Source organism: Mesoplodon densirostris, chromosome 4, assembly GCF_025265405.1.
Source record: "Mesoplodon densirostris isolate mMesDen1 chromosome 4, mMesDen1 primary haplotype, whole genome shotgun sequence".
In the NCBI taxonomy this organism is placed as follows: domain Eukaryota; kingdom Metazoa; phylum Chordata; class Mammalia; order Artiodactyla; family Ziphiidae; genus Mesoplodon; species Mesoplodon densirostris.
The window spans coordinates 26,841,516-26,851,708 of NC_082664.1; the positions used below are offsets into that span (position 1 = coordinate 26,841,516).

The following is a 10,193-nucleotide window of genomic DNA, read 5'->3' on the forward strand; positions in this document are numbered from 1 at the left end:
TGGCTAACCAAAATGTTATCAGTGAAATGGAAGTGGTGAAAATTGGAACAGCCATCAGTACTGGGGATATATGAATGTTACCGAGCTGTCATATAACAGGAACTTTGCCTGGTGCTTTGGTTATTACTAAGACACTTGTAAACTTCACTTCAGATTTTTCCTAGGTATTCTGGAATTGGTAACTCTCCCGCCAGGTGTGAAAGGGGTCCTTTTTCGTCACTGGTCTCTGTTAGAAGGGGTCCTTGATTTGCTGTTTGTTTTTGTTGATTTTGGCCATGCCGTGCAGCACGTGGGATCTTAGTTCCCTGACCAGGGATAGAACCCGTGCCCCCTGCATTGGGAGCACGGAGTCTTAACCACTGGACTGCCAGGGAAGTCCCAAAGGGTCCTTGATTTGATTCAAGCTAGAGCACAGGTACTTTATCAAAAAGTATCTGTTCGAACCCCCAGGAAGCAGATATAATGCCGAACTAGGTGCAAATTAGTTCAGCCCAGCACTTGTCGATTAATTCAAGCCAAAGGGGGATATTGGGGATCTAAATTATCCAGATCAGTACTGATTTCCTACTTTAATTGCATTTTGGCCAAGTCACGTTGGTTGGATTAGCCTGCAGACCTCACTGCCACCTAATAAAACAGGCAAGGACAGATGAAGGAAATAGCTGTAACTGCAGGAGGCAGTGTCTGGATTAGAAGGTGCTGACTCACACTGAGGTCACCAGGGCGGGCCTTGTCGAGGAAAATGACCCTCCCTGTGAAGGTACAGTTTACCTCTTCCTGCAACGTGGCAATCTGGACCCCACTGGAACCCCTTCGTCAGTGCTCAGTAAACTTGCTTAATGGAACCAGGTATTTAAAAATACTCTATATTCGTTTCTTCCTCTTTCTGGGAGTAACAACAGGCCTGGAATTTCCGATTCCAGGAAGGATGCCTAACATGCTAGAAATGCAGCTGCTTCTTTTCAGGGATGAACGCAACAAGGCAGTAGACAGTGGTTTGGACTTGAGCACTGGCTCTGCCGTTATGGTCCTTGTTCCAAATTCCAACCCTGCTAAATTATCTGTTGTAGGGTCTGGGATATGCGTTAAGAAATCCAAGGACTAGGTTCTTGTAAAGCAGAAATGATGGTAGTATTTGTTTCATAGGGGGCTAAATTATGGGCGCTAAATAAGCTACTGTAAGGGAACTCCTTAGTACAGTGCCTGGTACACAGTAACCACTCGATAAACAGAAGCTCAGTGAACAGAAACCCAAAGCCCACAGTTCCCCTTGGTCACAGGGTGGGGAATCTCTTTCCACACCTCAAACCAGCACCTGGTTGATCACCTCTTCTTGGAAGAGAGTAAGAGGCCATGGAGAGTGGGAAGCCCAGGATGCCACCTGGACCAGCGATTAAGTTTCTTGGTACCGTTCACCCCAGAGAAACTCCACCCCACGTTTCCCTCAGTGAGGGGAAGAGACCCTTTTTGCCAGTCTGCAGTATGAAAGGACATGAGCTCAGGAATGCTTGCTGGTGAGAAGTAGGCTCTTTTCAGGCCTCTTAATTACGTACATTTACGCAGAATGGAGATAAAACCCCTCGGTTGTTTTTTTTTTTTGTTCAAAACCTTCAAGGGAACTCAATACCAGCCACCCCGTCAACACAGGTTCCAGACATGCACGATTTTTAAATTACGTTTATTTAGCGTATGTACACATAAAAGAGAAATCACCCTCTGTTCCCACCCGGCAGAAAACATGCACAAACCCAAGGTATACATGAAGGGAAGGGGCCCCGGCCCCAAGTTAGTGGTTGGGATGGTGCAATCCTGTAAGTCACAAGCCCCAGTCAGGAGAGGGCTGGACTGAAGTGTTCGGCAGGCTGTACCCTCTGCTGCTGGTCCTAGAATAAGCGTGCGCCGTAGCCAAAGGTCTGTTTGATGCCCTCAAAGTAGTACCGCTGCCAGCCCTGCCGTGTCCTCTCCTCCTCAGGGGCAGGGACGCCTCGGCCTTCCATACACAGCTCAGTCTCCCCATTCTTGTCAATGAAGGTCAAGGTGATGGTGGCAAAGTGCCCTGGGGAAAGGCAAAGGGGAAGGAAGTTTCAGATCCAGGGTTTCCATGTGGGTCTGAGGCTAAGGGGAAAAGAACAAGTTCTGGGGGCAATGGCCATAAATACATATGCTTACTTACCTTCTGGCCAAGATTTAAACCTCCACTTCATCACAATATGTTTCTCAGGGATCTAAAATAATCAAAGAGGTCAGCCTATACTATAGACTGCAACGTACCCAATCCTAGCAAGCATCACCCATCTGCCTTTCATATGGGCCCATCATCTGCAGCTGTACTACTGATGAGGACAAAGTGGACCAGAGTTGGTAGCTCCTGCACTGACATCAGCCACAGCCTCTCCTCTTACTCCTAAGTTGGGTCCAGTCACCTGTGCCCACGTGAAATTTCAGTGCTGCAAACGGAAAGCCGTAAGCCACAAATGCATCTAACCTCTGCTCCATGTTTGATTTTTCCAGGAAGAAGCAAGTTTACCCCACTAAAGAAAAATTTGTATGAAAGCAAGAGAATTCAATTGTAGCATTCTTTTGAAAAACAAAATGCGGTTTTACTAACCAAAGAGATTACAGCCTTAAATTTTATCTACAGAGCTGAAAAAGGGGGAAATGTTACTCTTCTGACCAGACAAAAGCACGTCCTGGCAAGCACGTACTCACCAGATCAGTGAATTCTCCAGAGACATTGCCATCTACCAGGTGAAACTTGCCACCTTTGTCTGCTTCTAACATTGCAGGAGCATGGGTAAAGGCCTGAACAAGCTGCAGAGAAAAAGGAGGTAAGAAGATGCATGGCTCTCAGTGGGACCCAGGAGAAATGCCAGCTGACACCTGCATGCCTCAGCTCTCACTTCCAAAGATACTACTCTGCCCAAGAACCAGGTTTAGGCTCTTTTCTGTTCCACTAGAGACCAGGCTTCGACTCAAGTAACCCTTTCTGAACCTAGGATGCCATTATTTCAAATCCATTTATTTTTCTAATGAGAATGATTCCAGTGGTTCCCACTTACATGACCCAAAACTAGCATAAAAGAGAAAAAAGAAGACGAATCCACTTTGATGAGTAGGTTGAACAAAAGTGTTTTCCCTTTGCCTCTGAGTGTACAAGGAAAGCTTCATGGTTCCACTCAGCACTTCCTCCGCACAATGCGGGGATGTGCCCACAACTCCAGTCACTCGGGACGGCAGATGCCAGGAGCTAGAAGGATAAGACTATACTTACCTCCTGGGTGGTAAAAACTCTATAGAGCTCCTCTGGTGATGTCAGGAAAGTTTCTCTAAGGGTGATCTTACAAGTGGGGATTTTGACACCAACAGGTCTTGCCTGGGTTTTTGAAGGAGCAGACTTAGCCTGTGGAAGTGGCAGTGAAATTGTCAGTTTAGAGTAATGGTGAAACCATTACAATGAATGCTATTCATTCTCACAAACTTTTTCACCTCCAAGGCTAATTATTCCGGGGAGTTAGAGGAAATTTATGTGCACGAGCATTTCAGTCAGAAGGGGAACTTTCCCAGAAAATCCTCAATGCCACTCTAGGTGAAAGAAGAGTGACACTCATTTAAAAGCCCACTGCTGAAGGGCACACCAAATCATAAGGTATTTCTGAAGAGCCCCACGTGATTCTCAAGCAGAATTTCTATGCTTAAATAGCTGGAAGCAGCACCCCCAGAATATCCTTCAGTGTGCTGACAAAAGGGCAACAGGGCTGAAAACCAAGTGCTGAACCCAAACCACGCAAGTTCCATCTCCAGAAAAAATATTTGCTCACCCTGCAAATGGAGTGAAATCGATCAGTTTCCTGTTAGGTGAAGTTAGTGATCTAAGTAACCCCTGATACCTTGATGACACCTTTAGTATCAAAGTATGAAATGTAGACATAATACTTAAGATGCATAGAGGTGAAGACCACCCTGCATTCATAACCTCCTCACGGGTTAAACACAACAGTCGGACTCTGAAGTCCCTGATGGCTTCCATTTGCTCTAAGGGGTCTGTTATAAATGAATGAACACCAGGTTAAAGATGGGGAGACAGACAACTACACTCTGTGGACTCTCTACAAAGCACCAGCTCTGGCTCAGAGGTTAGGGTGGGAGAGAAAGAGCTGAGATAGAGACTTATGAAGGAGGCAGTGCCTTAACTCCCTTTCCAGATGGCCTCCCGCCCCAGCACATGGGGACACCGGTTACCTTGTGCTCCTCAGTTTTCAGTGCTGGCTGCCCGGCTGGGTCTACTGACTCTCCATTCATTGTAGGCAAGATCATACCCTGCGTGAACTCTGAAAAGATAAAATCCCAGCTCTTGGAAGTTATTTCTTAGTAGCTGAGACTCAGGGTTTCATTGTAGTTTGACAAACATGGCCATCTTAACTCAGATGGAGGTCACGACAAGGGAGGGAAGAGTAATCCACTTTAGCGTCTTTAACTTTGATCTATGCCAGACAGGTATCTGAGTGTATGCTACAGAACACAGTATGTTCACTGGCATTATTTTAAACCCCTGACTCAATGAGAAGCATCACGACTTGTTAACTGTATGTGAGGTCTACTGTGGATGGCAGCCAATGAATGCAGTGGCAGTTCCAAAGACTTCAAGAGTGTGCCAAGATACCCACAGCTGCATATTTAGTCCCCTTTCTCTACTCTGCCTTACCTCTGTAGGACAGCCACAACTAGTTATGCCATCAGAGCACTGGTTCCCACCAACAAAGGTTTCCACCTCTATACTGGTTCCCTCTGATGATCATCATATGTACTCTGACGCCATATGTACTCTGATCATATGTACTCTGATCACTCTGGTGATCAGAACACACCAGCAGAACTAGAATTCTAGGGGACAGCTGAGCTGACTACTATTCAAATAACCCTCTAAATGTCCCTGGAGAATGCGCATCAAAAATAGTGCAGGACTATGCTCACGTGGTGCGTCTGGGGCTGCCAAGTCTTTAGATCAGCAAGTCTAACAGAAATACAATCTCAACCTCAAATGTAAATTAAATTTTCTAGTAGCCACACTAAAGCGTTACAACAAACAGGTGAAATTAATTTTAACAATACTCTTAACCTAATATATCCTAACTACCATTTCAATATGTTATCAGTATCAAAAAATTATTGAGACATTTTACTTTTTTTTAAAATACTAAGTCTTCAGAATCCATTGCGTTTTTTGTACTCACAGCACATCTCAATTTGGATTAGCCACATTCAAGTGCTCAACAGCCAACAAATCAGACAACATATCTCTAGATCTTTCCCTTACTTAAAGCTTACAGACTGATTTTAAGATGAAATAAGCCTCCTCCCCCCCAAATTTTTATCCATTTGCCAAAGAAAGACCTGTCAAGCCCCTTAATTAGCATCTGACGGGTGGAAAGCTATCTTCTCAAGGCACTCGTAACGACTCAAGGGATACCTGTTTTGAGGGTGCTGATGTAAAGTCCCATTGCTTCTCTCAGAAGTTTCACCCCTTCTTCCTTCATTAAGGCCACGAGATTTGTGTCAGGCTCATCCTTGGCAAGGCTCACACTAATCTGAGTGAAAGATCAGAAGTAGGTGGTAAATAACTTGAGAGGAACCCACATTGTGGAATGTCGGTGCTGAGCAATCAGATAACTGCTAACATTTCCAAAGGAAATGAGGGTTGAGGTTTTTGTACAATCCCCATGAGTGTTTCTTCTCGAGGTCTCTCTGCCAAGACAAAGGTGGCTAATGTTAGAACCCACACTACTCACTAAAGCAAAGTAATTAAATAAGCACAAGTTGTTCTGGGAGCTCCTGATGGCACCAAAGACCTAGAAAATCATCTGCAGACTGGGGTTCTGAATGCTGGGGCCAAGCCTGGCCTGTAATCTTGAATGACAGGCCATTTTTCTCATCTGAGAATAAGAGGATGTGGAAGACTCAGACAGATGAGGAAATAGAAAGCACAAACCTCCACTTCATCCACGCTATTTTCGTCAGACAAATTGGGGATCTCCACATGGCCCTTGTACTGCACCCCAGACTTAGAGGTACCTGTCAAAAGTAATGCAATGTTATCAGTCTCCTTCTCTCCCCTCCTCCTCTTCTTTTTTTTTTTTTATTTTTTTTTTATTTTTTATTTTTTTATTTTTTTTTTGCGGTGTGCGGGCCTCTCACTGTTGTGGCCTCTCCCTTTGCGGAGCACAGGCTCCGGATGCGCAGGCTCAGCGGCCATGGCTCACGGGCCCAGCCGCTCCGCGGCATATGGGATCCTCCCAGACCGGGGCACGAACCCGTATCCCCTGCATCGGCAGGCGGACTCTCAACCACTGCGCCACCAGGGAGGCCCCCCTCCTCCTCTTCTGCTCTGGAGTGCTAACTACTATTCTGCTTACACTTCTTTTGGACAACTGAACTGACCTCCTTTATTCTGAGAGAATGCCATGCCAGGTGCAGCCACTGCCCCCCACCCTGAAATGTCTTTCCCCATCAGATTTCTTGAGGCTGTGCTATTACAGTGTGGGACCAAGAACTATGTGAATTTGGCACCAGCATGAACTCTGCTAAGGAGGACTTGGTTGATAGTCAATACAGACAGCTCTGCTAGAACGCTTGTCTTGAAAAGACAATTTTGTTCCAATACTATTGATATATTAAGGGACGATTTGATCATAACATGAATTTCATGTTTGCTTATATGTGATTTCATCCTTGAGAAACACTAGGTGAACCCAAAGAAACCCAAACCCGGCTGAATGGAGCTGTATAGGAATACGCGAAATACACATCTCAAACATCTGTCTGCCGGTGACTTCAGTTCACCGTGTGTGTTAGGAGCCGCGCCATCCACTAGTGGTGTTATAATGCTCCTTCTGATTTCAGGTGACGCCCCTTCCACCACCTCACAATAACCCACATGCCTCAAGGCTTCTGACGCCCACTTTCACAAGCAAACTTCAGGTCTTTATCAAGGTAAAGCATCATATTTATCATGTTATTTGTGTATTTCTTATGATTTAACAGTTAACACAGTGTAAACTGTGCCATCAATTTTTACATTCCTAAATTTTAAAAAAATCACTGATAAAACTTTTGAGTATAGTGTCACGTCCCTAACCCCATCTTCCCTACAAGCCCTGTGGTTTTTGTTGCGAGATTCTGCATAGTGTGGTGATTTTTAGAAACACATGTGTCACGTTATAGCAGAACTAACTGTATTTCAAAGTTAACTCACAAAACACTTATTTATCTTTACTTCTCTAGGCCTCAGTTTCTCAATCTATAAAAAGGAGACTGGGCAAGATGATACCTAAGGTTCCTTCCAGACTGCTGTGCTTTAGTAGTTTGAAAAACAAAAAAACAGACGATAAATACATTTCCCCTCTTTATTAACATTCACTTGAGAAATGTTTATTGAAACAAAAATTTATTTCATGCTTTGCCCCATACATGTACCCTTTTAACTTTACTGTCTTTTAAAATTCAGCCTCCCAACAGTCAGGACCATCTAACATGGGCCCAATTCTATGTTAATATCTTCACAAAAGGGACATTAAGCTAGAGAATAAAACTGACCCAAGTTATAATCACATGCAAGCTTCATTACCACAGCACTCTGAACTGTTAGGGTCACACTGGAGAGAGTTAAAAAAAAGAAAGAAAACCAAAAAACTCCCCCTCCCCACTTTAAAATCATCCAAGAGGCAGAAATAGCTAGTCTGAGAAATGTCACATTATATGTCCCAACACAGACCAGGTCCAAAGATTCAGCAGCCCAGCTGCTTCATCAGTGGGGACCTGTGAGACCCAGAGAGAGGAAACCCATTTATAGTGTCCCACAGTGGCAGAATTTCAGCATCCAATACTCTTTTCAATAGGACTCCAAAACAGCACTATCTCCCTTGAAAAAAGTTCATAACCTCTCAAAAACTGTCCTCCCCGGCTCCTGAACAGGTCAATCAAAATGCGGTTAACCTCTGTCCTAAAAGCCAAGCATAGACTTACCTGTCCAGTTTAGTTTGATGCTCCACTCATAAAAGAAGATAAGTTTGCCTTTGCGATTGTTAATAGATGCCTCTCCGTCAAGCTTATTCACTTCAGTCACCTCGCACTTGCCTTCCTCATTTTGCACACATACTGCCAGGAACAGTGTTTTCAGCTTATCTGTGGACCAATTTGAAGCATCTCTCTCTGTCCTGCAAAACAGAAACAAAGCTATGGACCAGCAGCCAAATGAAGGATACAACTGCTTGCTCTATGCAAGAGCATCCAAGGCTAAAGGAGGCTGGAAAAGAACACAAGACCCTCAGCCCCACTCCAGTATGTCCACAAACGTGTTACCCCTTATTGACAGTATGGGACTCCTAAACGGAAGACCAGGAGTCCCATACTGTCAATAAGGACAGTTGCTGTAATAGAATGGTTTCAAACTAAATGGAAAATTCTGCTTTCCTTTCTCAGCATGATGGTGCTGGGGTCAGCATTAGACACTTTAACGTGGCGCCCCCGTCTGACCAAGTGGAAAACTGTGCACATCTTGCTGAAGTCAGGAGCACACAACGGGGCCACAGAATGCAGTATTGAGCTAAAAGGTCCAGCAACGAATAAACCAATAATCTTGATCTCATTAGCACAGTGTTTTGACCTGTCAAATTCAGGCTATGTTATAAGGGCTCTACACATTCTATGCCCTCTAAATGGCCATGAAAACAATATAAGTCCAGCACTTCAAAACAAACAAAAATTAAGTCAAACACTCTGTGTTAAGAGGAAAGGAGGCAGGCTGAGATATAGAGAAGAAAAACTATCTACCTCCCCACTTTCTAACTAGTAGAGAAAACAACAGTAAAAAGAGCTGCAACAAAGTAAAACGACAGTAAAGACAGTATGAACAAAGTTCACCGGACTCAAAAAGATAAGACATTACTTGTAGAGGATTTCATGAAGGAGAGCAGGCTTTTCAGAGTGGTTGGGTTATAAACCATGATTGCCCGGCAACCAAGCGCAGTCCCTGCAGCAACAATACAACTAACTTAATAGTTCCGGGTGAGAGGCTACGGCGCCTTCAGCACCACTGAGCTCTGGGCACCGGCAGGACACGTTCTAAACCTCAGCCTTCCAGAGCGAGGCAGCAGTGCCCTATGACTGACTTTTAATTCCACCCGTAAGCCGGAATAGAGGAGTTCCAACCCTCCCGAGACGAACACTGCAGTCTCCCAACACAATCCACGGCGGGTTGGGTCTCACTGACTCCTGCGGCCACGAGTGGGAATCATCTCCCCGCTCAGGCTGAATGCAGCAGCCAAGGGGTTCTGTTCTCATATCTGAACCCCCTCGTCTGGGGCGCAGCCCTCCATGTCGTCCCGCCGCCTCCCCCGCCAATGAAACGGAGGCCGGAGGGTGGAGGGACCTGGGACTACGGACCCCTGCAACAGGAAGGACCCACGCCCATCTCCGGGCAGGAAGGGCTGCCTTGGCCCCAGCTTTGTCCCGGCCGAGGTTCCAGGGACCCTGCAGCCCTGGCGGCCGGAGCGCTCCCGCGGCCTGGCCCGCTGGCCCTCACCAATGCCAGTTGTTGACGTTGGTGGCGTCCGCCCGCTCCTCCACGATCCAGCGTGGGTCGCCCTCACCCCACTTGGCCATCGGCTCTCCGGTCGCGCCGCCACCAGCTCCCGAGCAGCCACAGCCACAGCCTCAGGACCGCGCGGACCGAGCCGCCCGGCAGCGCCTGGAAACTACTAGAAACGGCCGCAGAACCTCCTGGCTTGCTTTTCCCTCCACCTCCCCGCCCCCGCCCCCTCCCCGCCTTAACTTCCGGCTCCTCCTCCCTCCCACCAGGTGCTTCCGTTCCGCCTCGCCGGACCTTAACTTCTGTCTGTTCTAGAGATACTTCAAACTCCTTCCGGTTATCGCCTAAAAGACACGAAATGCAACCGCTCACACGGTCATTCCTCACCCGTGGAGACACAAAGGACACTTCTCATTGTTTCCCTGAACCCTTAATCGGCCATGCTAAGCCTCATGGGAGTTGTAGTCTTGTTGACTGACCCGTAGGATAACCGCGGACAATGTAGTGGAAAAGACTTAAGCACGGTACGCTGCGGATTCTGGGAGTTGTAGTCAATAGGGCCCTGTGGCCGTCCAGACAGCGCCCGATGACAGAGGCGGAATGAACTACA

The 10,193-nt window shown here is 46.4% G+C and overlaps 1 protein-coding gene across 1 annotated transcript; it reads right to left on the bottom strand.

Moving 5' to 3' along the window:
* Positions 1-1,662: 1,662 nt before the first annotated feature.
* AHSA1 (activator of HSP90 ATPase activity 1) lies at positions 1,663-9,807 on the bottom strand. The gene is made up of 9 exons (XM_060095762.1): positions 9,578-9,807; positions 8,020-8,210; positions 5,987-6,069; positions 5,468-5,585; positions 4,240-4,328; positions 3,272-3,400; positions 2,710-2,811; positions 2,174-2,225; positions 1,663-2,056 (listed from the first exon to the last, which is right to left on the bottom strand). Exons 1-9 carry the CDS (start codon positions 9,655-9,657, stop codon positions 1,884-1,886), a joined length of 1,017 nt encoding a protein of 338 aa, XP_059951745.1. The 5' UTR covers positions 9,658-9,807; the 3' UTR covers positions 1,663-1,883.
* Positions 9,808-10,193: the final 386 nt, after the last annotated feature.

Bases quoted from the DNA above. Each gene is read 5' to 3' on its own strand.
- AHSA1 (XM_060095762.1), bottom strand. From the start codon at position 9,657: ATGGCCAAGTGGGGTGAGGGCGACCCACGCTGGATCGTGGAGGAGCGG. The intron at 6,070-8,019 runs GTAAGTCTATGC...TACTTTTGACAG, and splicing joins CATCAAACTAAACTGGACAG to GTACCTCTAAGTCTGGGGTG. The intron at 4,329-5,467 runs GTATCCCTTGAG...TTATCTTTTCAG, and splicing joins CATCAGCACCCTCAAAACAG to AGTTCACGCAGGGTATGATC.